General features: G+C 40.2%; 1 protein-coding gene across 10 annotated transcripts in view; it reads left to right on the top strand.

Moving 5' to 3' along the window:
• Positions 1–27,593, top strand: part of ERBB4 (erb-b2 receptor tyrosine kinase 4) — a 687,907-nt gene that overhangs the window by 558,414 nt on the left and 101,900 nt on the right. For all 10 annotated transcript variants that reach the window (XR_012764976.1, XR_012764975.1, XM_075429769.1 and 7 more), the window contains exon 20: positions 2,726–2,911. Coding sequence is in view for 8 of the 10 variants with exons in the window: in XM_075429769.1 (XP_075285884.1) it covers positions 2,726–2,911 (186 nt within the window). In the remaining 2 variants the exon portion in view is untranslated. The remainder of the gene's footprint in view (positions 1–2,725; positions 2,912–27,593) is intronic.

Raw genomic sequence — 27,593 nt, 5'->3', positions numbered from 1 at the left:
TTTTTAAAATGCTACTAAGTCATAATGTTTCTGTTGTTGTTGTTTGTCTGTTTTGTCTAATTATGCTCTAGCAGAACAATAGCAATCTCTTTTACTCTGTGTTTGTGCTGTGCCAGATAGACATAACCCTGAATTTAGTTCTCCTGTAGATGCTGTTCAATAAAAATAACAATACTTTTACTAATGAGAATAACTATGTGAAGTCAGGATTCATGCTAAATTTGTATCCTTTAGTGACTTAGCTCTATAATGAAGGTTTCCTTGCTCTCTGTTGTGTGTCTCACTTCATTACAGAGCAGTCCATAATATTTTATTAATCACATTTTTATTTTTTTCTGGAACCATTGCCCAAAACTATTGGAAGAATATGTGTTTTCCCATAACATCAGAATGAGACAAATGGCACTGCTTGCTTTTATTATTGTGCAGAAGTGTCTTTCCTTCAGACTCAGACTTGTAAATGGCAAGTAGCTGGAGACTAATGGAGCGCATGCTTCAAAGCTTTCCATCTGGTCCCTTGGTGAGCAAAAAGAATATATTGTCTATGTTCTAATCAGACCTCATTATAAAAAAAAGTACTCTCGCTCCAGGTTCCTGGTGAAACTCTTACCTTTACTCAGAGAGGGAGTGGGCAACAAGTACTATCCTCGTATGCATCTACAGGAGAAAAATGAATGGGGCCAAAAAAAAATGAGGCAGAGTAATGTTGTGCTCGGAAACTGGATAATGCACCTGTGAACAGGCATTTTTATGGTGGCCTTCAGTGACATTTTCTAGTGACAGCAGAAGAGAGGCTAAAATTGTTTCAAGGAGATCCCACATATACGAGTTGAGTAAGCAAGAACTATATCAATTTACATGTGAGAAAGACTACTTAAATTAAGATCCCTTTTCTAATTTGTTATATTGGAATCATCCTCAGAGCTCCTTCTCCAGTCATCCCATCAAATAGCCCCTATTTATTCGTTTATTTATTTTATTTCTTCACATACATTTAGGAAGAAAAAGGAAGGAGATACTCCCCCCAATGGAGGCCATCTGCTCTTTTCTTATTGGGGGGGGAAAAACCCTACAATTAGTGTCTTGTTAATCTTTTTGTTTTAACAAAAAAAGAGAGGGAAAGAAAGAGTGAGAACTATTATGCAAATACTCTACAATTTGGTTTCAAATATTCTTTGTACTATGATGAGCAATTTCCTTTAATACAAACTCAGCCTACTTGCCAGGACCTTTTTTTGCCTTAATATAGGGAAGGAAAAAAAACCTTTTATGAGATGGGGGGATATGCTGTGTTCCTGATGCCTACTTCTTCTCATCCTTTTTTTCTTTCTTTGGCACTATTACAGCTGATATTCTTTAAGTTGTCATAAAGATGTCATGTAGGTTTTTTGAGAAAGAAAGAGAATCAAAATAGCTTTACAAAGCCACAGTTTTATCTCACTTTTTCATTGTTTCGTTGCCATGATTAAGTGGTCTTGAAATGGAGGACTCATCTTAGTGAAAGAGAGAGAAAAGCTGTCTCCCTGCCTTTTTTGAATGCCAGTTGCTTGTGATGGCAGCATTATCTCAAAAACAGATATGTAGGTTTCTCATAAGGAGCTCCTGTGCTACTTGTCAGTGGTACAAACTTTAGGGCCAAATAGCATAGCCAAGATTAAGTCCTTCTGGTCCTTGGTATTGGATAACCTAGCTTGCTAGCTGAAAACCTCTGAAAACTTATGATCTGCAAAAGATAAAATGTAGAAGAAGGAAAGGAATATTATTTCTTGTTTACTGCATGGGAAGCTAAAGCATGGGAAAAACTAAAGTAAGTCACCGAAGACTTATTGAGAGAGGACTTTGGAAGAATCAGGAGCTGAGCTAAGAGGCTCAGATTTAGAAAGCTGCTGCTTTCTGTAGTTGTCTGCTTGTGGCAACATCAGGAGACAGGCAGGACTGCTACTGCAGCTGAGCTGCTACAGTGCCATCATGACCACTAGTTTAGGTTATTGCTGTACAACAGTCATGGAGACAGTAGCATGGCCATATCCTAATGGCTTAACGAATCTGCTGACTTTCAGTAGGACTTAAGAGCATCATACCCATTTGAAAAGCCCACACTAAACGTCTTGATTCTTAACCCTGTGCAGGTTGAGCTTTGGGAAAGCTTCAGTCAACATATAAATGTTACATGCTTAAGCCTATAAAATACTAAGCATAAAATCTCTGATCCAGTAAGGCATATTAGCACAGCTTAAATATCTGGCCAAATGGGGCCTAACTGGCCGTCTAGCTATACATGAGTGGCATAGTTTGCTTGCACAAAAAAGAGCTGATGCCTAATGGATTGACCACAAACTGGGAAAATTTATTCAAGAAACAAAATTAAGGGACGTAAAACAAGACCAGTGAAACCTTGAAGCAAAGTCAAGTGTGTCACACTTACATATTTGCTTCTGTGACTGTAATGGAACGGGAATATAGGGCAGTTCAGAATTTCTGATCTGAGCTTTCACTGGATCTGTTCAGATACTCTTGATCCATTGCTTGGGGCTCATTACATCAAGCGTACATTACATCAGACTGGGTTTTGCCTAAGTATGCCTAGCACCAGATAGACAACACAGGGGTTCATGGTACTTAAGGGACACTGATCCCCTTTAGGTGCTCTATGGGAAATGAGAAATCTTTTGTGCACAGAGTCTTTAAGCACACTGGAGTAACTGGGTCACTTTTCTTGTTACAGGAAGCTCTTATCATGGCCAGCATGGACCACCCGCACCTGGTAAGACTCCTGGGTGTCTGCTTGAGCCCAACCATTCAACTAGTAACTCAGCTGATGCCTCATGGCTGCCTGTTGGATTATGTTCATGAACATAAAGATAATATTGGCTCCCAGCTTCTGCTAAACTGGTGTGTCCAGATAGCTAAGGTATGTAGTTCATGCTGTTCTTTTTTGTTGTTTTCACAACTAACTGAAAAACATGCCATACAAACAAAATATACAAACAAATTGTTGTTTGGGTTTTGGGGGCTTTATTTGTGTTTTTTTATCCAGTGTGTTTTTTTGTTTTCAAGAAGGTTGGATAGTTCTTGAAATACACACTGTCTTGGCTGCTTACAGTACTAGTGATTACTTGTTAATATGTAAACCAAAGTGGTTTTTTGCCCGTCTTTCCAGATCAATGTTAATGAGGGGTCTTTTGCAAGGAGGGGAGTGAAAAAAGTGGGGCAAGAAGCCCCCTGTGTGACACCTGAGGCTGAGCGCAGAATGATTTTTCAGCCCCTTCTACTGTTCAATATTCATAGCTACTGATTTAGCCTGATTTTAGTTTTCTACCTTTCTGAATCTGCATTGCCAGTTAAATTCTGATATGCCATCAATTGTCTACCCCCACACTGCCAAGAAGGTAAATACTCACTTCGTGTCACTCCCTTTGGGAACCACCATAATTCTGCTGTGTTTAAGACCTATCACAACAGCTGAGGCTGGAGGGTAATATTGCCCGTCTCTGCAGGATGGGAAATCTCAAGGGTTGGATGCTGCTTTGCTTGCCGTGGCGTAATGCGCTCTGCCTTCCTGTGGGATTTTAGGAGCAAGAGTGAAGCCATTGTCGTTCAGATACAGACTGCACTTCAGCTGAGGTGGAACAGAGAATAGGTCATAAATACAGCCCTAATGTAATCCTTGCACAATGTTTTGCCTAATTTTTTAGATATGTTTAGGTATTCAGTGTTGTACTGGGAACAAGTTCTTGATAATCGGTTGCAAAGAGTAACAAGATCTGGCAGCGTAGAAGCCCATCATTTTTATCTGTTTTAAAGGCTATTTTGTGCAACTAGAGTTGTACACAATGATGTTACTATGAATGGGAATCTGGAACCTGCTTTTTATTGTGAGTTATTTAGACATTATTTAAAGTTTTAGATTATTTTTCTGAAAATGTTTGTTACATACAAATGTGTGCCACAGACTGCCTTCTTACATTAAATCTGCATCCTCAAGTGAATTTGCTACAAAATCTATTACGAAATCTTAATTCAAGTTGTAATGTTAAACTTTTAGCACCGGAGAGAAACCTGGAGATTCAGCAATTGTTTTGCTGGACCATATAGCAGCCATCAAGTAAGCATTCACTTCTTTTAAAAACATAAATACAAAATACTTTCTTACAAAAGTTAGAAAGCTGAGAAATTCAGCTAGCCCTGAGTTTTTTGTCCAGGAGGGGAGGAGTTTGAGACTCACCATTAATAGGGACTGTTTTCTTTCCAGGATCTAATCTGTTGTCAGACCTGCCTGCAGGTGACAGTAGATGAAATGACCGTAATGCTGAGTAGAGGGGTTGATGCACAGAAGGAGTGGGGTGAATCTCAAACACACATTCTGATGTTGCAGCGATTTGTAGATGTGTTAATATCTGTGATTCTGCTGTGCTGTAAAGCAGCCAGAGTTGCATGGAATGTTGGAACACACTGATGAAGATTGCCTGTATCTGGACCTGTGCAAGGGTTTATTTAGGGCTGTTATCAGATAAAGAAGGTGGGGGAGAAAATACATACTCCTGTTTGAGTTCTTTCTCTCAACACAAACTCCTTCCCATCTGTTCTCCACTCCCTTGATTGACAGTGGCCATTGTTATTTATTTCAAAACATTCACAGAGTGGTAAATGTGAAGAGACCATCCACCTTTATTTTCAGTTTGTGCATGCATATGGCCATTGACTCACTGGACTAATAGCTGTACTTGCTTTGCCATGGACTTTATGTGGGCAGCTGATTTAGTGAAACAAATAGGCTTACAGAGCTGACAGATCCATGGGAGGGTCTGTGGAAGGCAGGTCATGGTTTTCCCATGGTGATTCTTATCAGTGAAATGGGTTCTAAACTGATTTCTGTTGTAAATGGTTTCAGCATAACATGGGAATAGGATTTAGGTACACTCATTTGAAAATCATTGCCTGCTGATTTTCTTGATCACCGCGTGATGTGGGAGGAGAGGATGAGGTATTACAGATACTGGAGTTCTGAGATGGTGAGTAACCAAGCCGTGCAAAGAAGTGAGATCATACGCGTAGTATTAACTGATGAAGTGTCAGGAAGAGAAAGGGAGTTTCTTTATAATAGTAGGTGGCCTGTTATTGAGGGGAAGTTTAGTGAAGTTTAGTTACTTTATTGAAGTTCAATTAAATTCATCTTCTGCATCACAATAATCTTGAGGTTAATTTTGCCTTGGCCTCATGTTACAGCATGAAACTAATCCACTTGGCTACCCATAAAGGAAACAGCAGCAAGTGATTGTTTTCTTGGAAAAGTGCGTTACTTGGTATATATGGCTGACCTGTTAACTCTGGGCCATCGCAGTTTGTCTGGATTATTTTATCCTTGGTTTCTTCATGTGTCTCTTTCCCTTCTCTTATTTTTACTGCAGTAGTTGATACTGGATGTGGAGAAAATTAGTACACATTTGACAGGGAGTTCTGCTTTTTTCTGCTTTTGCATGCACGTCAGTGGTATTTTGTAGGGGTGGCTTGTTATAGTTGAGAAGGTCACCACAGGTACTGACTGCTTGCGTACCATGCCAGTATGGTGCAATCCTACTGGGGAAGTAGACTCCAAAGAATTCAAATGTACCTTGAACTCTTTAGTTTCTTCTTGTCTTTGGAGACCTTGAATGACAGTTGCATGTTGAAAATCTTCCCTGACAGATTGCATCTAATGCATAAAGACACGTGACCTAATTATTATATAGGAAGCTATTAGTGAAGAGAGGAAAGAGACAGAGACATATGAGGCTGTGCACACCACATAGTGTGTAAAAGTAATGCAAATACTGCACAGAATGTTCTGCATTGCACTGTGCTTTCTGATGGGATACAGAAATGCTTATTCCCTTGCTATCTCTCAGACTGTAATGTTGATTGGGATTGGAGGGTGTACACAGGAAAATGTTTCAGAACTGGTAGGAAGAGTAAGCTTTGAGATCACCAGACAAGGAGTCTCCCGTATCCCAAAAAGTGGAATAAATGTGCTAGTCCCCTGCTAGGAGCAGGGGAGTAGTAATATTTGTTTTCCTCTGATCTTCACATTTTACAGTTACTAGAAACCAGCCTGCAGCCTGCAAATAGGAAAGATTCAATTTGCCTATGAACAGACAGGTCTCCAGAGGAATGAGTGCAGAAAGTGGCTATTGCATCAAGCACAAATTTCCATTCACTGCAGGAAAGGTCTGTGTATCACATGTACCTGTATCCACTGTGCTCATGTTTCAGGCTCTGCCATACAGCTCGAGAATGCTTCTCCACATCTCACTTTTCTAGACTTTTGAGAATGATTGGTTGTGTCTTTCTGAAAGCTACTAATGATTAGCAATGCAATAAGAGGTAAAAACAATCAGTGACCTCCCAGTCCTATTCTCTGCTTCCTGAAGCAGCTTCTGGTATCTTCTGTTAGATAAATCTTTCTACACTCATCTTCCCCTTTTGATGGTGAGAATTGTCCCCAGCAAGAGAGAACTGAAAGAACTGGAAATGCCTTGATTCCAAAGTTCAGGCTAATTTTTATGGATTGTTTAAAATCAAGTTGCTGCTGCAATACAGTTCCTCCCTACTGTGCTTTTTTCCATCTGCCAGTGTGCAGGCATTTATTTATCGAAGTCATTGCTTCAGAGTTCACTTGTTCTGCCAGGCTGTTCATTTCCATATGTCTCTACTTCTGTACAACTAGATGCAAAAACTAGCTAGGCACTATGCCTTGTTGCCAACCTGCATATGGCTCTGGACATAATTTGTGAAGGTTGATGATAAGGCAGTTATTAAGTACCATCTACTGCCAACTGGAAAAAAGCTTGGCTACTTTTTTTTTTTTTTTTTGCTTATACAGATTGTGTTGAATTTATTCTGTTATATCATTGTAGGGTAATTGTGTTCTCTTTCCAGAAGCTTTAGCTTCTTATTTTACGGATGAAAGTTATAAAAATAGAGTAGCCCCCAAGCATTCTGCATAAAACATGGTTGTTAGACAGCAGCTGTGTCTAAGAGGGTTCTTCCCTTCTGCTTTGCAGATACACAAGGCATCTCCTTGTGTCTCACTTCTATGTGTAGTGTCTTGCTTAGGGACTGAATGTTTAACCTTTTAGCTCAGAGTTCAGCTCGGCAATTTTATGTGGAGTTTGATGTCCAATTAAGCAGTAAACTATGCCCAGGTGTCAAGACACTTCCTAGAGTGGGAGCAAGACTGACAACCTTGGTGGCCTTAGGGTATGGCAGGACAGAATAATGCTTCATGAATGTCTGTAGTGTTGGCTACTTGAGAAATGGATTCAGAATCAAATTTTGTAAGGCTAGCATGAGCCTAGAAGTGAATTCTCAGTTGATGAATTACGTCCTTGTCAGTCAGTGCATGACAGATGCACGTAAATCATAAATATTTAACCAAATTAAAAAAAAAAGGTAGCGTGTGCACTGATATTTCGATGTGTTTGATACAGTTTCTCTCAGCAAGGGCTGCCCAAACACATTCCCTGGCAACTTGGAGATGTGGGGGTAAGGACGTTCTTACAGAAATGCATTGAAGAAGAGAAGATTCCTCTTGAGCTTTCTAGTCAGAAAGAGTTGCTTCCACTGCCGCTAGGTGAGGTTAACTATAAGGCACGGGTATTTGAGGCCGTATCCTCTCACTGTTACTCTAGTGGAAAAATTAGCCTGAGTCCTATTAGAATGATTTGTGCTCTGTCTCTCTCAAGGGCATGTAGAAATGCATTTTTGCTTCTGTAACTTTGCATATAACACTTGCTACATTCAACACAGAAGTTCAACCCAGGCAACTCCATCTACTGTTTTACTGTTTTTCCTGGTACAAGTATGGTTTCATTCTGCTCCTATTGATTTGTGTTACAGCTGCACCAATTTTGTTGGGTAATGTTCGAATGCAGAGGAACAGTTCCTGCCCCAAAGAAGACAAGGTAGAGGAAGAATGGGAGAGGAAGCAATCTTCCAAGAACAAAGCAGCTTGGCTGCAATCACCTAGCCTGTGGAGCAGAGCTCAGCTCTTCTGGGTCTTAGCCAGTGCCCCATTCTGTTCTGCCCTGTATCCCCCAGGGGCTTCCAGACCTGTTTTTTGCATTCTGAATTATAATAATTCATTCATAACCCCTCAGAATACTAATGAGGTAAAGCAGAAGTAGGTTGATACAGGTTGATGTCATGGAAGGAAAATTGAGTACTTCAGGGGATTACTTTGTATACCTTTTCAATATAAAAGAATTCTAAAATTACCTTAACTAAAGCCCTGCACAGTATCAGTTATCCAGGTATGCAGGAAAACAACGTCTGAAAACATTCTAGGAAAGAAAAAGAGAGAGGAACTTGGGGATCAAATTTTAATGAAGGAGATGCACGTCTTCAAGTCTGTTGAGTATTATTCCAGCACACTTGCAGTCATTGCTCTCTCTGAGGATCCTCTGCCAGCAGTGCAGATCTGCAGCTGGGAGTCTCCAGGAGCAGTCAAGCCAAAGGCACTTGCAAAGCCTCCTTATTGCTTCTTTCCACCACCCTGTTATCTCTCCCTTTTAGCTGGTTCACGTTACAGGGCTCAGTGCCCTTCTGTAGTTCCCTCTACAAAAATGAGGGCCTGTCTGCTGCCTGCTCCTGAAGCCTCCCTCCATGCCAGGCTTTTTAGAAAGACATATTTTATTACTGCCCAGGGCAGTACTTTCTCAATTGGATGTAAATTCACAGACTGTGTGAAATTCAAAGGATCTGTGTTGATTTATGCAACTGAGAAGCTGACCCAGAAGCTGGTACAGCACTCACTTCACATCCTAAATTAAATGGGTTTTGGCCTGCGCTCTTTATATATGGAGTGAGGGAGGCTCTGAGCAGGGAGGGATGGAAGCAAGTGAGGTCCCCTTGGCTGTACTGTGTGGTGAGGAGTCTTTTTCCTCCATCAGGACTTGATGGATTAGGAGCAACTTGTTAGAGACAGCTCTTGTTATTCTGCTGCAGACGGGATGAGAGAGAAGCTGTGCCAAGTGGGAGGAAACAGGGGTGACTGGATAGGTTGGGAAGAGGTGGAGGATAGTGGCTGTGGTTCAGGGTCTGTCTTTTTCATTAAAGAAGCCTACCCTACAGCTCAGTGACTATTCCATCATGGAGTGAACAAAGGAGCTTAATGACAGTCATCTATCAGCCGACCACATTTTAAGCTTCGAGATGTCTCTATTCCCCGAGCTCCTTGCCATGACAAGGCTAATTGTATAATTATAATGCTATACCAACCCCTCCTGACGTGCTCACACTGGCAAGGACCAGGGCTAAGGCTGTGATAATTATCACTGCAAGCAAGTACGTTAGCATAAATGTAGTTTACTAATGGGACTGCTCTATTAGGAAGTGCAGTGTATAGAAGAGTAGGATCTAAACCAAGGACTATGAAATTAAACCCATATTGAAATAAGACTTTAATTGTGTGCAGGAGCAAAATCAAAATAGCTGGAGAAAGTATCATTTTACTCTCATGAATCCCTCTGTGCAGTTTTCTTTTCTTATTCCTATGCATCATGACTATTTTTCTCACTCTGCTGGAAAGCTTGGATATACACAGATGACAGATTGAAGTGAAGGACCCTTTTTTTTTTTCCTGGGTCGCTGGAGAGCTCTCATTGAGAGAGAGTATGCCATCAAGTCTCAGAGGGGAATTACCCACCTTGCCCATACCCAGGGACTTTTCTGGTAACCTGCTGGGCAGCTCCCAGGCTTACAAAGTTTATATGAACTTGAGAAGCCCTTGCAACAAAATTCAGGTGGGTCTTGCAGAATTTTGCATTCTAGTTTTTAACATTCAAGTGATGGAGGTGGACAGATTTCTCGCTGTGGTTAACTGGACTGTCTTGGGCTTTTGTGAGATGCTGCAGAAGTTTCTTTTGATTCTCTCAGATACTAAGATTTTTTTTTTTTCCATCTAAGGCAGGGCAGGAAATAAATGTTAGGACTCTGGTCGTTGTGTCTGATCTGCCATGCTCAGATAAATGTGGGCACATTGAGTGCAGCCATTGCCGGTATGCTGAGACGTAGGATCAGGGCTTGGTGACTCTTCCCTTGACTGCTAGCTGCTGTGGCTGGAAATAATTCTCCAAATAAATCAGGGAATCAGATACTATTAAAAATAATTCCGCATATCGGTGCTTTGTGTATTTCCTTGGTGGGTACAGTATTGCATATTTTCCTGCATAATTATGTACCTGTTCATGGAGACTTTCAAGCAGTTTCCTTCCCTTTCTTCACCAGTATTTCATCTGGAATCTTGAACTGGTTTAGTAACTTCTTTATCTTTTCTACCAAACCCAGTTGTCCACAGGAGAATTTTGCAGTGAAAAGCATTAAAATGAATGAACACATGTTAAAATTCATCAATTGAAGTGTTGAACAAGTTTTTCACCTTTCTTTCATTTCTTCCTTTCTCCTTTCATCTCAGACTGTCGGCTCAGAAAATTCACACTCTTTCTCTGTAATGTTGTCCTTTGCTTATCTCTGTCTTTCCCCTGCTTTTACAGTGTTTTGTGTCCACCTCTGTTGCCTGTTGCTCTTTCTTCAGTGTCATCATTTCTCCTTCATTCTCATTCTCTGGCTGCTTGGCTCCCTCTAGCTGGTACCTGTTCAGTGCTCTGAAAGAGCACAGGAGCATCATGCCTGCCACCCGCCAGAGTTTTTGTGTGGTGGTGTCTTAATCGCAGGGTTTGGAGAGGCCCTCAGTTTCCTCATTACTCTCACAATAATGCATTTGATTTTGAGGGTTTTAGTATCAGCTAGCTGATGACTGCGTGAACCCCATGTGCTGTTCTAGTTTGTGGGGGAGGGATGTTTGAATCTGGAGGATTACATCACAACCACAGAAACAAAAATGTAAGATTGGGTTTATATAAAAATTATAGAGATATCTTTCTTTCAGCTTTGTGCTCTGACCTTTGATTCTCTAAGGCTTTTCTGCATGCTATAACCACCTCAGTATGATAGTATTTGAGTTGTTTATAGTCTTTAGTGTGTGTGTATATGTATTTGGTTATTAGCTCTAGAGCTGGGTGGAATGACTCAAACTTTGAAGGTGACTCTCTGTCTTCACTGACTATGCTATCTGGAAGGCAAGCGTAGGCTAACCTTGTAGATTTCTGACAGCTTAATTCACAGGGGGATAAATGTGAGGGGTGCGGATGATGACAGGGACACTTAGGGACTCGGGGACAAAGCAGGTACTGGAGGACTAAGCTAAGGTCAGAATTGCTAACACAAGTGTGGTTAGATTTCTTTTCTGCAGTGTGGTACATACTGTGTTCGCGAGCTGTACCCTTCTGTACTACGTAAGGTCCTGTGAGCACCAATGTTAACTTGCTTTCAGCTTGTCAGTGACTGGGAGAGGTTAATAGTGGGTAGTAATCATTCCTTCTCTAGTCTTAATCTAACTCCTCCTGGATTATCTAGGCTTCCTCTCCCCTTCCCCACAAAAATCCAGTGTTCCTAAAATCAGTTGCCTGGCTCATGGTTGTTAGGAAAAAAGCAGAGGCAGGTGTTTCCGCCATTTACAAATCACATCAGCCTTTGCAAAGGCACAGAAATAAGCAATTTATTGCACAGAGATAGATAATTTATTGTTTTGTTCAATGAAAGGTGCACTTAGCACTGACATTTATAGGGTCTCTGGTACTGGGGACCTGACAGCCACAGGCTACAAAAGCCTCAAAGGCTGGCTTTGCCTGAGCATACCAGCATTATCATCAAGTACGCTGAGCTGCACTGGGGGAAGAAAAAAGCCCCACAGTAGTTTTTTTCCTAGCAGTCCTGAACAGACTGACTTGGGAAAGCATTATTGAAAACCAGTCCTAAATCAAATTCAAGATATTATAGGAGCACCTACTAGGATCTGTCAGGATTTCCATTATAAGCCCATATTTTTCAGGTTTATAATTCAACCATAAAATTCTGTTCTGGACTGTGACTTAGCATAAAATGTCTCAGCCCAAAAGCAGTCTTTTTTTTATTATTATTCAAGAAATATATGTATTTGGCTATTTTTAAGTTGATGGAGTTCAGAAACAAAAGCTGAATTTCTCCCTATATATACCCATAAATTAAAATGTTGGTTTTTTCCCTGGTGAATGCTTTTCTTTCAACATTTTCTTCTATAATGTAACTTCTCCTGCTTGGATAACTGCAAAAAATGGATGGCCAAGGCACTGATGCTTAAAATTAGGACCCCTCGCATTGTTGCAGAGTACCACAATATGCATGTGCCCCAGAGAAACCTACTCCTAAAACCGCGTAAGACTCTGCAGAAAACTCTGCACGGCCATTTGCAAAAGGTTCTGGGACTCTAAAGGATGCGCCTGTATTTGAATAGAGCTTAGCTGTCGCAGTGAGCTAGATCTCCAAGTTCCCCTGTGCATTCCAATGCTCAGGCAGAAGTCCAGTAGCCTTTTGTAAAAGAAAAAAGAACTGGCCTGTTGAAAGGGAAGGGAGGTGAACGGTAGAAGCCATTCCAGATGAGGGCTGTGGTCTGTAAGTGTGACATCAAACCTAACAGATGTCTGTTAACAGAAGAGCTACTGACCATGTTCTAAATTTAGTTGTATCTTAAAAAAATGAAAACTGTCCACTCACCACTCACTCTGTCCAAGTGGGAGCCAAGAGTAGCAGTGGACTGAAGCCTGTTGTCTCCTTGTCCTAGCATGACCTGCCATATCAGGGGCCTGTGAAAAAAGTATGAAAAAGGCAGTCACTTGATAGCCGTTTCTGAAACCTTGCTGAGGTATATCGCAAGCCATAAATGAGACCTGAAGATAGCACCTTATGTGCTGGTACTTTACTGATACATTCCTTCTGTCCCAAATTAAAATTTTACAGAAACACCAGAACGGGATATGTGACACATATCCCGAAACTGGGTTCCCCTGAGACACAGCACTAAATACACCTGCAGCAGTGAACAGCAGTCAGTTAAACAGCCCCTTGATAAACTGGGGATAGGACAGTATAGCTGAAAGAATACACTTCCCAGGGATGCTGTGTAATCTCTGAGTGTGCTCCTGTACCATGCAGAAGATCAAGGTGAGTGCTTAACGAAATGTGAGAAGGGAGAGGGCAGTTCCAAGTAGCTGCTGGCACCGTTTCAGGTGCAGTGCCAGCCCTCAAACCTCCAGGGTCATCTGGCAGTTAGGTGTCATTAGTCAATGCTCTCCCACTTTCCCACATCCCATCTGTTTCTGTCTAGCCTGTTTGTGCAAATTAACTCTCAGTATGCAGCAATTCTCACTGTAGTTTGGTTTTCCTTTTTCATCCTGTGACCTTCGTGCTTCCTTAAACTTTACCCTTGTCTGTGGGCCAGAGTAAAATCCTCGCTGCTTCTATTTTTATTTACTAACAGAGGGGATCACATTCTGCACAGTACATGACTTAAACCTGAAGTCTTGCAACACATTAATATCTTCTGAATAGAGGGGAAATAGAACTGGGGCATGTATCCCCTGACAAATCATTGAATATTAAAAGAATGCATTGCCCTGAACTGAAACAGTTCTGAACAGTTGTGAATTTTCCAAATGAAGACATTTTTCTAAGACCTTTGAAAAATCTTTGGATTTATAATACCTTTATTAAAGATAATTTTAAAACAAATGGTTTTGAAAAAAAAATAGATTTTCCTTCTGTTTTTTTCAACGTGGTATTTTGTCAGGTTGTTTCACACATATAACCAAAGTCAATTTTAGAGAAGGCAACTTTATTTTGCCGAAGATATTGTTTTGACCAACATTTCCTAGGAACTTGTGTGTATATAACTAAAATGCTGTGCTGTAATACAATTTGATTTTGTGTTTAGGCTCAACTTGCATTACTTGCATCATGAATTTCTCTAGGTAGGGACTTGTCTCCAGCAGTATCTCCCATGTCAGCATTCAGTAAACCAATCCAAATTGCACAATAGCAGGGTATAGTAGATGGGGAGAAAGAAATGAAACAAAATGTAAGCTATCAGAAGGGCCATTGAAAAGGCAGAAAGTACATGAATTTCTGTATGTTTGGGAGTGGAGATAGTTCAAGAGCTGAATGTCGCTGAAGGAGGAGTTTGACATTGTGAATAGTCTGGAACAGTACGGTGCAACACTGAATGATAGGTGACAGTGATTTTAAGTTAAGGCTTTTGGAGGTGGCACAAATAAGAGTATGCTGCCATGCTTTACTGACTCCTGGGAATTACTACGTCAACTCAGGCTGCCAGCATGCATGGTGTAGTACATGGTACTACATCTTTGGTGGTCTCTGTGGTCCCTGCGAGTGGGTGATGCTGGGATCCCTGTGCATTACCTTTATGTGCACCACTGGTTCTGTTGGTGAGAAAGCTAGACATGGAGTCCTGTTTGGTGTTTGCTGGCCTGCTGCTGTATACGCTCTTGTGCATGTTAAGGCGTAAAAGAACTTTGCAGGTCTGTGATGTGAAGCCACGGGGACTTCGCTGCAAGCATTTCTGAATGTTGCACTTAAAGCAGCTTAACTTGGAATCATCTCATCCTGTGCTTTGCGTTATCACTGTTGCACTCCACTATCACAGTTGGGCATGCTCAAAATGGTACTGTCTTCCCACCTTGCAGTCCACATGTCTGCTAAGCAGGGGAATATCGTTGTCCTAGTAGGTGAGGAACTGCAGAGTCAAAAGACCAGGTGATGTGTCAGGACTGAGGTTAGAGCAGATGTCTTTATTTTCTAGAATTTAGGTTCATTTCCTAATCTTTGAACAATATTTCCACAAGGCATAAATCCTATTTATATACACAAGACGAATAGAGGATTTGGTATTTCTGAATTGGAAGGAACATAGATGACTCTTTCTGCATTTTTTTTCCTTCACATTTTCAAATTCAAATACAAGCTCTGGCGTCCCGCATAAAGATATGAATAAGTCTAAAATACACCAGTCACTTTCAGTAGAGACAGGATGTGTCATTGCTGTCCAAAGCTCTTACTTCACCTCCTCTAGATAATAGTGCAAAGCGTCCACTTGTACCCAAAAAGTGAAATCAAATTGCAATAGATGTAGTGGTTTGGGGGTATGCAAAGTTAATCATAGAAGAGATTAAATATTTGGGTGTATTTAGTTTAGCTAAATAAGTTTTCTATGCTGAGTGTTAGCTATAAATTTAGCATGGTTAAATACCCAGGAGGAAAAGAAGCTTGTAAGGTAAAGGACAACACTGGCATGAGAATGAATGAGTCTTAACTGGCTATGAATAAATTTGGAGTGGAGATTAGAAGAAGGTTATTAGCGATTATAAGTGGTAAGGTTCTCAAACCCTCTAGTAGAAATAATGGAGGCAAAATAATGAATTACTTTGAAGATGGAGCTTAATACATTTGTGAAGCAGATTTGGACTGAATGGTACAGTTGCTTTCAAGGGGCAGAATTTGGCAACGTGGTTACTTGTAGTTCCCCATTTCGAAACTGAATAGTAACAGGGCAAGAATAAACAATGAAAGGAAACATTTCCACGCTTTGCCCAGGTCTGAAATTTGGAGCTTCTGGAAACAGAGATCAAGTTGTGTTTTGCACTTTGGATTTTTTCTTGTTTGTCTGTTTCTTACTCGCTCACCTTACTCATTCTTAATTCAAATTAAATCAGATTCTGATTCCATTAGCTGAACTGAATAATGCATTACTCTGAGTTTTCATTGAAATCAGCAAGCCTATTCAGGCAATGATGATGCTATTCTTGTGAGTAAACATATCGGAATCAATCTCATGTGTGTTCAGCCTGCTTCACCCTAAGAAAAAAAAAATGAAGTTTTTACTTCAGCTTTCTTTTTCCCTCTTGCCTTTGCCTAGGGCTTGCTATCAGTAATTCATGGTATGTATACAGTAGGTGTAAAACACACATAATGGAATTATTTAGTGAAGACTTTTAAACATAACTATTCTAGTTTGTATTGGAGACTAATGACCCGCAACATTTCTTTTGCAAAACTGATAGTTCAGGGAAAAGATGAAATAACATTGTCTTTGATTTTGGCTACATTTAAAAAGACTTCATTATAGTTCAGAGCTCACACACCTGGACAGTATCTCACTGAAGAGGGAATTTATTGCATGTTCTCCCAGTCTTTTCCTATCTATCTTGCCTTCCAGCTCTTTTTTTCTTGTGAGATATTCAGACCTGCACATCTTATTGGATTACCAATATTCACAGAATAGTCTCATATTTTGTCTGCCACAGTTCTTGCGTCTCTCCCATTAATTATGAATTTTTTTCTACTCTGCTTCTTAAAAGTACAGCTTGTTACCTTCTCCTCTGTAATCTTTCCAATTTTGCTTTTACTTGACTTTCTTTCCCATATACTGTTCTGCCATTTTAAGACTCGGGGGAAGGGGGGGGAACAGGGGACTAAATGATCCCTTGAGGTCTGTTCCAACCCCTACCATTCTGTGATTCTGTGAAATCTTAAGAATGGTTTAATGCTCTGTACATTTCCGTATATCTTGAATTGTAAGACTGATCATTTCTTTTTACATCTCGTTTTATAACCATGAATGTCAGAAAGAAAGGAAATTTAGTCATAGAAATGGTAGAAAAACTTTGTTTTGACAGCTCTATATTGGTATTATGTTGTGGGGTTTTTTTTGCTTTGCATCCCAAATTGAGGTAAGCATAGATTTAAGTTCTGGTATTTTTTTTTCGTAGAAAATTGCAAAGGCATTTGTAGTCCTCACTATGATAATCAAAGCAAAACCATGCACTTCTTTGAATCAAGTCCTGTACATGAAGCAGGTCTAACAGTTGAGAAGGTATTTCAGATCCCTTAGTACCTTACACTAGCTTTTGTCTTGTTACTTGATGTTGCTGCTGAGGGGCTATATTCAGACATTTGTATGGATGAAGCCTAGGCTACTGACATATATTTAGTAGCATCCTAGGCAGTTGAGCAGTGCATGAGCTGTTCTGGTACTTCAAGGATGTTCTCCCTTTTCTGGCCAGCAAACCCACGAGGTAAGAAGAGCAAAACAGCTCTTGTTGCCCAGCCTTCTCCTTCCTGCCCCTATCAGTCATTCCAGCAGCGGTGATGTTGTTCACAGCCCTGTGTTCTCTTACACATGGAGATGTTGGTTCTCGGCAATCCTTACACAGGACTATGCTTCTGTGCAAGGTGCAACATCCAAAATAAGCTTCCTAAACCTGAGGGTTTTTTTTTTTTTGTGTTGGATTTCAGTGGTCATTTTTTCTCTGTTGCATTAGTCTTCCATACTGTTCTGAACAGACTCTTAGCTGGGGCAAACTGGCTTTGAAGTCAGCGGAGCTATACTGAGTGGTGCAAACTGAAGGGCTGAGATTCAGAGTTTCGTCCGTGCTTGTTAGTTAACTGAGCTACTTTTTCTTTAAATGTGTTTCCTTGTCATGGTTTAACCCGGCAGCTGGCAACTAGGACCATGCAGCCGCTCGCCAGCAACAAGGATCACACCTCTGCTCGCTCACTCCTCCCCTCTGCCCCTGTGGGATGGGAGCAGAATGGGAAAAAGTAAGACCGGTGAGTTGAGATAAAGACAGTTCAATAAGACAACAAAGGAAATAATGGTAATAACAAAAAATATGAAAAAAGCATACAGTTTTTCTCACTGCCCAATGACTGATACGTAGCCAGTCCCCGAGCAGCAATTGCAGAGCTCTCAGATTTCGCCAAACTTGCAGATTTTGCAGAACTCACCGAACTCACGTAAAAAAGACCAAACTCACAGAAAAAGTTTGAACTCGTGGAGAAGGGTTGAACTCCCGTAAAAGAGGCTCCTACCCCTGGGTAACCACCATTTATAAACTGAGCATGATATCTATGGTATGGAATATTTCCATTGGCCAGCTTGGGTTTGCTGCCTGGCTATGCTTCCTCCCAACTCTTGTACAACTACTCAGTAGCCAAACCTGGGAAACTGAAAAAAGTTCTTGATTTCTTCACAACAACTAAAAACATCAGCATATTATCAACATTATTCTCATATTAAATCCAAAACACAGCAGCTACTACTGTGACTGGGAGGAAAATTAACTCTGCCCCAGCTGAAACCAGGCCATTCCTATAAACATAAAGAGAAGAAAAAAAAAAGCAGAAGGACATTAACAAACAGGAAGGAATATTTGGTACCTGTGCATTAAGCAAAGCCTTATTTAGGAGCACATTCCAACTAGAATCAGAGATTTGTGACAGATTAAGAAGCTTTTCCTCATGAGTCTCTGTTCTGCTATAAACCAGGTATTGTGAGATCTTCAGCCTCCTTTAAGCTCTTCCACTTTGCCAAGTTGATTGTTAAAGAGCAAAAGTGAATTTATTCAAAAAGTGTTAAGTCTTGTTATTTTGATTTCATTCGTGAGAGCTTCCTGTCATTATTATGTTAGTTAAATCACAGACTTCATTTTACTGTGTTAGTTAAATCAGATTTATTTTTATTTTGTCTTCATGGCAAACTTGTGATGCGATCCTTCAGAAGGAAGCTGAGGAAAATGTTCCGTTACCCATTAATAGCCTGCTTTTGCATCATCAGACTCTTCTTTTACACTAGGGAAGTGTTGCTTGGGGTTTAATCTCTTTCGGAATCCCAGCCCCAGCAGCACTCACAACTCCTTCTTGTGGCCTTCCAAAGAGGCAGGATTTTGCTTGGGAGTGGTTATTTTTCATATTCAGCTCTCGTTCCTTTCCCATCTCACATCCTCCCCTTCCTTCCCATCTTTGTCAGAATTTCAGTGTAAAATACATCTTTGACATAGTCACAGCCTTTTCCAACACGCTGCAGTCCCTTGGCCTCCAGCTGTCAAGATGATTAGGTGGAGACCCAGGATTCTCTTTGTTAGGGTAAGGCTTTAAACTGCTCCTCTGTGATTGAAAAGACTGACTTTGGTTTAGCACTGTTCTTCATCAGGGGCCATGACAGAGTTAAGTGATAGGTCAGCCAGTGATCTCAAGAAACACACTTATTTTATGACTAATTGCAGAAAATGATAATAAATAAGCAATCTATAAAGCAAGCAGGCTTTTGCCCCTTTGTCTAATGCAGTCCTACATTATGCCTGTTTTCTTTGTTCTCTCTTTCTTACAAGTGAGTTAGAAAGACTCCCTCTATGGAATAAAATAGTGTTTGAGATTTGGGGTGTGTTTTTAGTAGCTTGTGGTTTTGTCCAGTTCAGCTAGTGATTTGTGGTGTAAAACTCTCAAGGGTGGTTTGCATATCGTTTGACCTTCTTTGGAGCTGGTTTCAATTTGACTTCCAGTCTTTACCTTGGCTGCCACATGAATGTGTTTAAAGAACTGATGAAAAACGTGAGGAAGCTCCTTTTACCTGACAGAGCTGGCCAGGTATCAGAATTTCAACATTTGAATTATGAACAAGATTATACTTTCAAACAGAAGCTGCAAAAATGCACTTGGCGTATTTCACCTTGAAAAAAACTCAAGACAGTTCACTTAAAATACACGCATCTCATATTTTTACTTTATTTCCTGGAAGGTATATTGTGGTATGCCAAGTGTATCATATGAGAATATACCTGATTCTGACATAGTATAATATATAGCAATGTATTATATGTTGTAATAATAATAATATAATTGAAAAACTTCTGAAGATACTTCTGATTAGCACCTATTTCATTGCAACACAAACAAGGAGAAGCTTTTATCAAAGGAATAAGCTGTTGCAGTGTTCTTGAAGTAGTAGCTGCTTTTAAATGCTTGTTAATATTGTAAAATTTAAAAGAAATTGGTACCTTCATTATGTATTTTATCATTATATGGTGTCACATGCTTACAGGAGTAGAAGTGTCATAACAATATAAAGTAATATACAATTATTTGAGGAAATGGAGAGAAATAAAAAAAAAAGTTAAAAGCTCTTAACTGTATGAAGGACTAACATCAGGATTTTACCACTGATGTAACATGTTCCAGAACAGCTGTAATAATTACATCAAAAGCTGCTTGGATAAACAGAACAACCTGCATCTGTGTTTTGGGGGAGGCTGAAGCCCTCACATGCTGTGCAGACTGGTGCTCTGTGGGGCTTGCTCATCTCCAGGTTCTGGGACACCAGAAATCCTGCACTTCTGGTGCAGGTGCAGACTGTGCAACACGCCCAAAGCTGCAACACATTCAGGGCCTATCAAACCAACGGTGCTGATGATCTGAGCATGCACAGATTATCCTCTACTCATGTGAGACACAATGAGTTTACCATACATGTGCTCCAGAGCACACTTGCTGGTAATTTTGTCTTGGAAATCCTGGTGGACACAGGGGAGTCCAAGTGCATTAAAATACTTGCAGTAGATTCCATGGGCTATTTTGAAGTAGCTTATCTTCATATCCTCTTACAAATTTCTAATTAGCTGTACATATCAACCTATGTTTTTTTTCTGGTGCATTCATTCACCTTTTTCTCTTCCATTTTAAGTGCACGTACATGCACATTTCTGTATTGGCAGCAAAGCGTTAGGCCTCTTGGTATTTTTCTTAGCAAAGAAAAAAGAAGTTACATATGACATTCTTGAATTTATTTTCTTAGTAAAGTCCAGTGTTCTGTTGCTTGATATGATGAATGTATCTAAACTGGAAATATGCAAAATGAGAAGCAGAAAAGTAGGTGCATTGCAGAGAATTTTGCATAAGTGCCAAGTGCGTGCTTCCTGCTTATGCAGTATAGGAATTATGCTAAAGAAGCACAGATAGTGCCTTGCAACTGAAGAGCCAACCACATGACACCGTCTGGCACTTGCAGTGAAGGTAACTTCAACCATTTTTCAATTCATAGTCAGTTTGTGTGCAGAACCAGTCAGGAAGTGCTTTCTGGTTTCTCATCATTTTCACAAATGATAATCTTTCACTTCATCCAGGCTGCATGCAGGGAGAAGAGACACACTTTTAATCTTGAATGTGAACATGTTTGCCCCAGGACAAATTAAGGTGAAGAAAAGATCACTTCCATTTTAAAGCAGTAGATGACAAAATGCCATTGACTCGTAAGCAAAAAGCTACTCCAGTCAGTTGGTAGCGTTCTTTCTTCAGTGGCGCCTGCACTCAGTGTTAGTTCAGAAGGCAATGATTCAAGTGGGAGTTCCTGTTTTTGTGGTAAAAGATAAGATACAAAGTTGGAAAGGGCTGGACTGTATTCCTGCCTTTTTCATAGAGGTTTTTTTTTTTTTAATGAGGTTTTAACACATCAGTTAAACTCTTCAGCATATGGGCTTGCAGCCTTTAATGAAATAAGCATTCGGAGGTCCTCTAATAAAAAGCACTATACGAGTGGTAAGTGTTACTGCTCAACTGCTTGAAGTTGAGAGAATTTCATAAGACTACATATGGCAGACCTAGCACAGGTTTGTTTATTTACATTAACTTGAAGATAAGTGCAATAGTTAGATTCCAATTTCCAGATAAAGCATTCACCTTTGTGGTTACCTGCAAGTATGCAAATGGGCATATGTTAATAAATTTCCACCTGTCAGGTGACACACAGTAACCAACTATATTTTACAGTTTTCTTCACTTGCACAACAATGTGATTATGTGAGGTCCCTTTTAGGTAAACTTTTTAGATAAAGATGGTTTATATTAACCAGTTTTACTGTGCATTCTCGACGGGTTGTAGCATGCACGGACAATGTTTTATCAAATCAGAGCTGACAGGTGGTATGACTGAGATGTGATAATATTTGTCTAGATAAATGTAGAATATGCATGAAAGCCAGGATGAAATCTTTGCAATGATTATGCCACATAGCTAGTTTGCTCAAGTTACATGGACATACTTTTATTTCCATCTCAACTCTTTAAAAAAATCTCATTATCTTTCTGTTCCCACCAGGAATATTGCTTGGCAAAGTCAGAAGTGTTTGAGCCAGTTACAATACTCACAAATACTGTCTGTAAGAATTATTAGGAACACAGATATGTATCTGTGGAGTCACACCATCTAATTTAAATCTTTGGCTTTCCAGATGCATTTGACACAGACAACACCACATCATTTATAGCCTGTTGTTGGTTTATGAAGCCAAAGAAACATACTTACCACAAATGGATAGCAGAGACTCATAAACAGTGTGTTTTATAATTGATAATCTAATCTTTCACTGCCCTGAAGAGACAGCTAATGGGTATTTTGAGCCCAACAGCAAATTGGAGATTGTTAGGAACAGCAGGTATTTTAGCTTCAGCAGATCTGTAACACACTACTTTTTCTAAAGTTTCTAATAGTCGGTACAGGTTCAATAATGAAAAACACATCTCTGTGTAGGTGTCTTCTGTACAGTTTCTAAAAGAGAATTCCTGGCTTATTGCCAAGTACTTTTCGTGATTCTTTAGAAAGAAAGGAAAAAACCAGCAATAAACCAAAGGAAAGACAGCCCTTCTTTTTGAACATCAGCAGTCTCCAGAAGAGTCACGCTTGCTGCTATGCCATGTAATGAGTCTAGTAATCCTACTTCAACACTGCTGATGTGCTCGGGTACCATATGGAGCTGGGTGGCAGTTCTCTACATAGTAGTTAGCAATCAGAGGAAAGCTTAATCTGAGTGTTTACATTTCCAAAGCTTTTCCCATTCCAGTAAATGGATTTTCCTGGCCAGCTACAATCTTTTGAAGGTGGTGGGCTTAAGTATGGTGATCTAATAGCAGGACTGCAACATAAGAGCTCAGGTAAATGTTATTTAATTGAATTGCTATCTATAGACTGACGTCTATCTACAGAGCACATTGCTTTTTTTCATCTATCACCTTGCTGATTCTCATTTACCTTGGCATTTGGGAAGGCTTCTTCTCAGATAACATCATAATTAAGAATGAGATCTGAAATTGAACTAGCCTTAGTGGAAACTGGTAAAAGGCATGTAAACCATTTCATTTATTAGTACAGCATGCCATTTAAAAGGAAAGTTATAGATGGCTTTCCAACGCTTGCCATTTCTAATTAGGTTCAGTGTGATTCAGGCTTGTCTCTTGCCTTGTAATGTCATAGAGACTTGAACTGGAATTACAGCCCCATAATACCTCCAGAGGGACTAATTTATCTTTTCTGCAGTTATTGGCTGTATTAATGTTGGCTAAGTGTTATCATTATTGGCCATTGGCATGTGTAGGTGGTGCTAGTGTGTTAGTGACACTTCTGTAACACAATTGTTGTAATTTCAACAAAATTTCAGTGCCTAAGTACCTTAGACTTAACCTCAACCTAGAGTAACAGAAAATGCTGCATTATGAACTTAAATGTTGTTCTGTTGTCTTAGTGCAACCAGTTGTTTCAGTCCTCAGTTTTATTTTGAGCAGACTTTGGTAGAAATAACACGACTGCAAGTGGGAGTGTTGTTTTTCATGGAAATAGTTCTTCAGTTCATAGAAATAGTTCTTAAGGTCATAGAAACAATCCATTATGTATTCAGCCACTTACTGGGCATCTGTTTGGTAGCAATTGACCAGAACATATGAAATTCCCAGTGGTGTAGCCTTGTTTTTGTTGTGCAAGAATGCAGGACTGTCTTTATATGAACGTAGTTGTGTGCCACGACCAGCTTTCAGTGTGATTAAACAAGGCCAACCAGAGGCTGGTTTATGGTTTGAGCTCAATGTAAGTTATAGTAACAATCGGTCAACTCACAAATCCGGTGAAAGACCTTCTCGTAGCTAGACAGGGAAGTGTCATCTCTTGTATCTTCAGGGGTATTTTGTTTATAGATGTTTTACTCATTGCATATGAAGAAATGAATTGTGCAGAAAACACAATGTTTGAAAATTACCAATCTGTTTTAAAAATACTTGGAGAAGTAGAATCAGCAGTGGTGATAACCTTGCTTTGAGAAAGAGATTGGAGCAGGTGACCTCCAGAGGTTCATCCTAACATTTCTATGTCTGTTCACAGCTCTTCACAGAGAACATGTGGGCTGGTGTAAGTTTCTCAGCTGTGTAATTGCCTTATTCTAAGCCCAAATTCTTTCCAGTTACAAATGAAGTAAGATTCTGCGCAGCTTTTTTCTGAGTGTTAGGTCCTTGTAGATACTGACTTGTGGCAGGCATTACCCATTAATTCTATTACAAATACAGTTCTCTAGTCAATCATTTCAGGTAAAGATAGGTAAGAAAGTGTAGTTCCAGACAGAGTAATTCTGACTGCTCAGTAAAGGGCAAGCAAATACTTCTTTGAGGAGCACCATTAGAAATACACCTTATCATAGCTACAAAATAAAATATAAAAATAATTCCTGTACTTTCATGCCTTACATTGGCTCTGCATACTGAACTACTAAACTTTCTTTACCTCTGTGTGACAGCAGCCATGTGCAGAGCACAGGTCTCAAGATGAAAATCAGGAAAAGAGCAAGTGAGAAACTGTGAAAAATCTAAGGGTATTTCATAGGAAATGTTATTTTCTTGGTATGAGTTTGAATTCCAAGGAGCAGCCCATAAAACCTCTACTCATACATGTGGAGCAAAGTGCTGTCCATCATAGGAAGTCATAATCTGTCTCTTAATGATTTTGCCCTAATGTCAAATAGGGGTGCAATTGTTAGAATTCTGTAGCGATTTCGCCATTGTTCAACTTCTGCAAAACTGAGCATCAGCTCCCAAGAAAGATGCCCTCATGTTTCTCTTCTGGTTCAGGTGTCCCCTCCATTCAATGTACAACCTTTCAAGCACTAACAGAACTTACAAAAAATAACCTCCTTCTCGCTACTTTCCAGGTAGTGATTACAGATCCATCCTACAGTATGTGCAATAGGCAGTATAGCATTGGAAAGGGAAGAGTACTTCAGTGATGCAAAGAGCCAGTTAACTACAGGTCACAAGCCCATCCAGATGTGCTTGGACAGATAATGGTTGTAAACAGATTTTTCTGAAATCTCCTAACTAGTTACTAATGGGATCTCTAAGTTAGGAAAGTCAGTCAATTGCAGTATCCTAAGCATCAGTAAATCCTCTGCTTTCTCAACTGTCCTTTACCTATGCTTGATGAAAAATATATGTATTAATTTCAGTTTTGGAAAGAAGAATGCACAGTTCCTCCCCGTGTATTTGCCCACCCGTCTCCCAGAGTTAATTAAAAATCACGAGCCACAAGTAAGTGAGAGAAGCGTTTACCAACTGCCAGAGTTTAGTATGCTGCTGGCGAGCGACTCCAGCTACAAGGTGACACGTTGGAAGCAACTAAAAGAGTGATATGTTTGGACATGGATACAATTTTGAATTGTAGTCCTGATTCAGAGGGAGCCTTCTAGGTAGAACTGAGCACAGTATACAGACTTTATAACCTATTAGATTAATTAGGGCTTCCCTCCCCGTTTGTGAATTAAGAAAAAACAGCAAATTCTGTCCGCCTGTCATGTTTCCATCGACACTGTAATACTCCACCTCCACATGTAGAGCAAGCCTGCAGCTCCATTTTGCTCCAGGCAGCTCCCCTGGGTGTATGGGTTTGGAATGCACCTTCCCAGTGCTGTGCCTGTGGGAAGCGGTGTGTTTGGGGTGGCTCTGCTCTCCGCAAAGCCCCTGCAACAGGGATAGGTTGACTGCTGGAAATTGTGCTGGAGTTTTCATCCAGTGCTGGGCTGGGCATAAATGTCACTTGGTAGCTGTGTTTCATCCTATGGCTTCATACACTACTAGTATTTCAGAAGTAGTGGCTGATTCTGGTTTTCCTAGATTCTTTAGATAGCTAATGGTCCATGGTAAGGTAGCATACATTAGATTACCCTCTTAGGTATTCACTGTGCTTTGTCAGGCAGTCCAGCAATGGCTGGTGCAGACAAGTCCACAAAATCACCATTTCCCAGTTAATCTGATTCACCCCAGCCTTGTAAACATATCTAAGCAGAGGGAAGAATCTGTCCTTTCATTTGCATTTATTGCGTGAGTTTTAATTTACTTTCTGTTGGTATTCAGGTCACAAAAATACCGTTATGTTTCTTGTTCTATTTTCTTTGTATGAAAATAAATGTCAGGATGATCATTTGAATAATCTTTTTTTTTTTTTCCTGAAAGGGTAGGTACTTTCTTTTCTGTAGTCTCCTGTGTGCCTTCTTTCTGTTTAATGTAACCTTTCATAGATTAAAGAGGCAATGATGTTAATAGAATTGCGTAATTGTCAACAGATAATGTTCTCCCAGTGAAATATAGCTATTGAGGCTTAGCTAAAGCATTTATAACAAACAAGCATGCAGAAACAAAGATGTTTATTTTCAAAGTGACACATCTTTGCTGTCCTTGGCATCCGTATTCAGCCCCTGCAGGACTGGGACTGGGACCCCAGCGTTCCTATTGTAGCACTTGGAACCTACTGGTAGGTGTGATGACTTCCATCAAGTGCAGGAAGACTTAGCCCTGGTCATGACCAGAGAGAAGCAGAAATTTCAGAATTCAGACCCAGATCCAGCCTTTCCCAGAGACTCAAGGATGTCTGGGGGCTTGATTCTAGTGACTACTTTTTATTGTCGTTCCATACCAGTTTTCTCTTGTGCCAATGCAATTACACAGGGGCGAAAAGGGTACAATGGGAGCAACTGGGCTCACATATCATCACTGCAAAATAAACACCTGAGGCAGGCAGTGAAAAGTTAGATTTCAAAGGCAGTGGGAATGGCAACCAATTACTGCCAACTTAATTTCTGAATGATAAGTGCAGAGTGGTAGTGGATGATGAAAGTAAATTGTAAGTATTATCTTTCAGAATGCTTTTAGCTGCAAACCTAGATTTCTCCTTTCTGGATCAAAGTAGAGCAGAGTATCTAGACAGACAATGCAAGTTACTGCCACCAGGAAAGCAACAATTTAAAGTATAAAAGTATATAGTTTATATAAAGATACCTTTAGCATTGTAGAAGAAATCTCAGAAAAACTGCTTCAGTTTCCTGTTGGCAGTTCCAAGAATGAAACTGTGAAATGAACCGTAAAGTGGTTAATGGGCTTCTTTTGTTGTGTCTTCTGTGGTCATGTATGAAACACATTGCCCAAGTGACATTAAGAAATTTGAGTTGGAAATATGTGGACAATAGCAGACATCGGTGTGCAGGACCATCACTGTCTCATTGTGCACGGCCCCTGAATCCATGAAGGTGGGGCTCTGAACCCTCTAGCTGACTGAAAGTCAACGAAAGCTCTGCTCCTACCTCAGGCACCTCTAAATCAGGTAATTGAAAAATGAGTTTTGACTTCGGGCGTGATTGAGGAAAGAGCCTTAAGCAAGTGCTCGAACTTCAGCATGTGTTTAATGTGCCCCTTCACATACAGGGAAGTTTCCTTGAACTAGGGTCTCTTCTGACTGTTGTTTGGAGTGAATGCCAGTTGCAAACAGATGTGCCAGCTGTGGTCTAAGCCACACACATGCTGGTAGTTTGAAATGAGGAGGACACCTACCTTCTCCTCTGGAAGAGTAACGCAGAGATGCTGTAACTGGGGTTATTAAACTGTGACATACTTTCAGGAAAGAGTTTTTGAATTGGATTTTGATTTAAAGTACTCTAATGCTAGATATGTTTAAAAAGTAATAAAGCTGATCCTTCATTCAGGTGTGCACATGCTACAAGTGTATGTACAATCACCTTTCTGTCAGGAGGGTT

This window comes from Opisthocomus hoazin, chromosome 9 (genome assembly GCF_030867145.1).
Source record: "Opisthocomus hoazin isolate bOpiHoa1 chromosome 9, bOpiHoa1.hap1, whole genome shotgun sequence".
NCBI classification, from domain to species: Eukaryota; Metazoa; Chordata; class Aves; order Opisthocomiformes; family Opisthocomidae; genus Opisthocomus; species Opisthocomus hoazin.
This window is presented reverse-complemented; position numbering and strand designations above follow the sequence as displayed.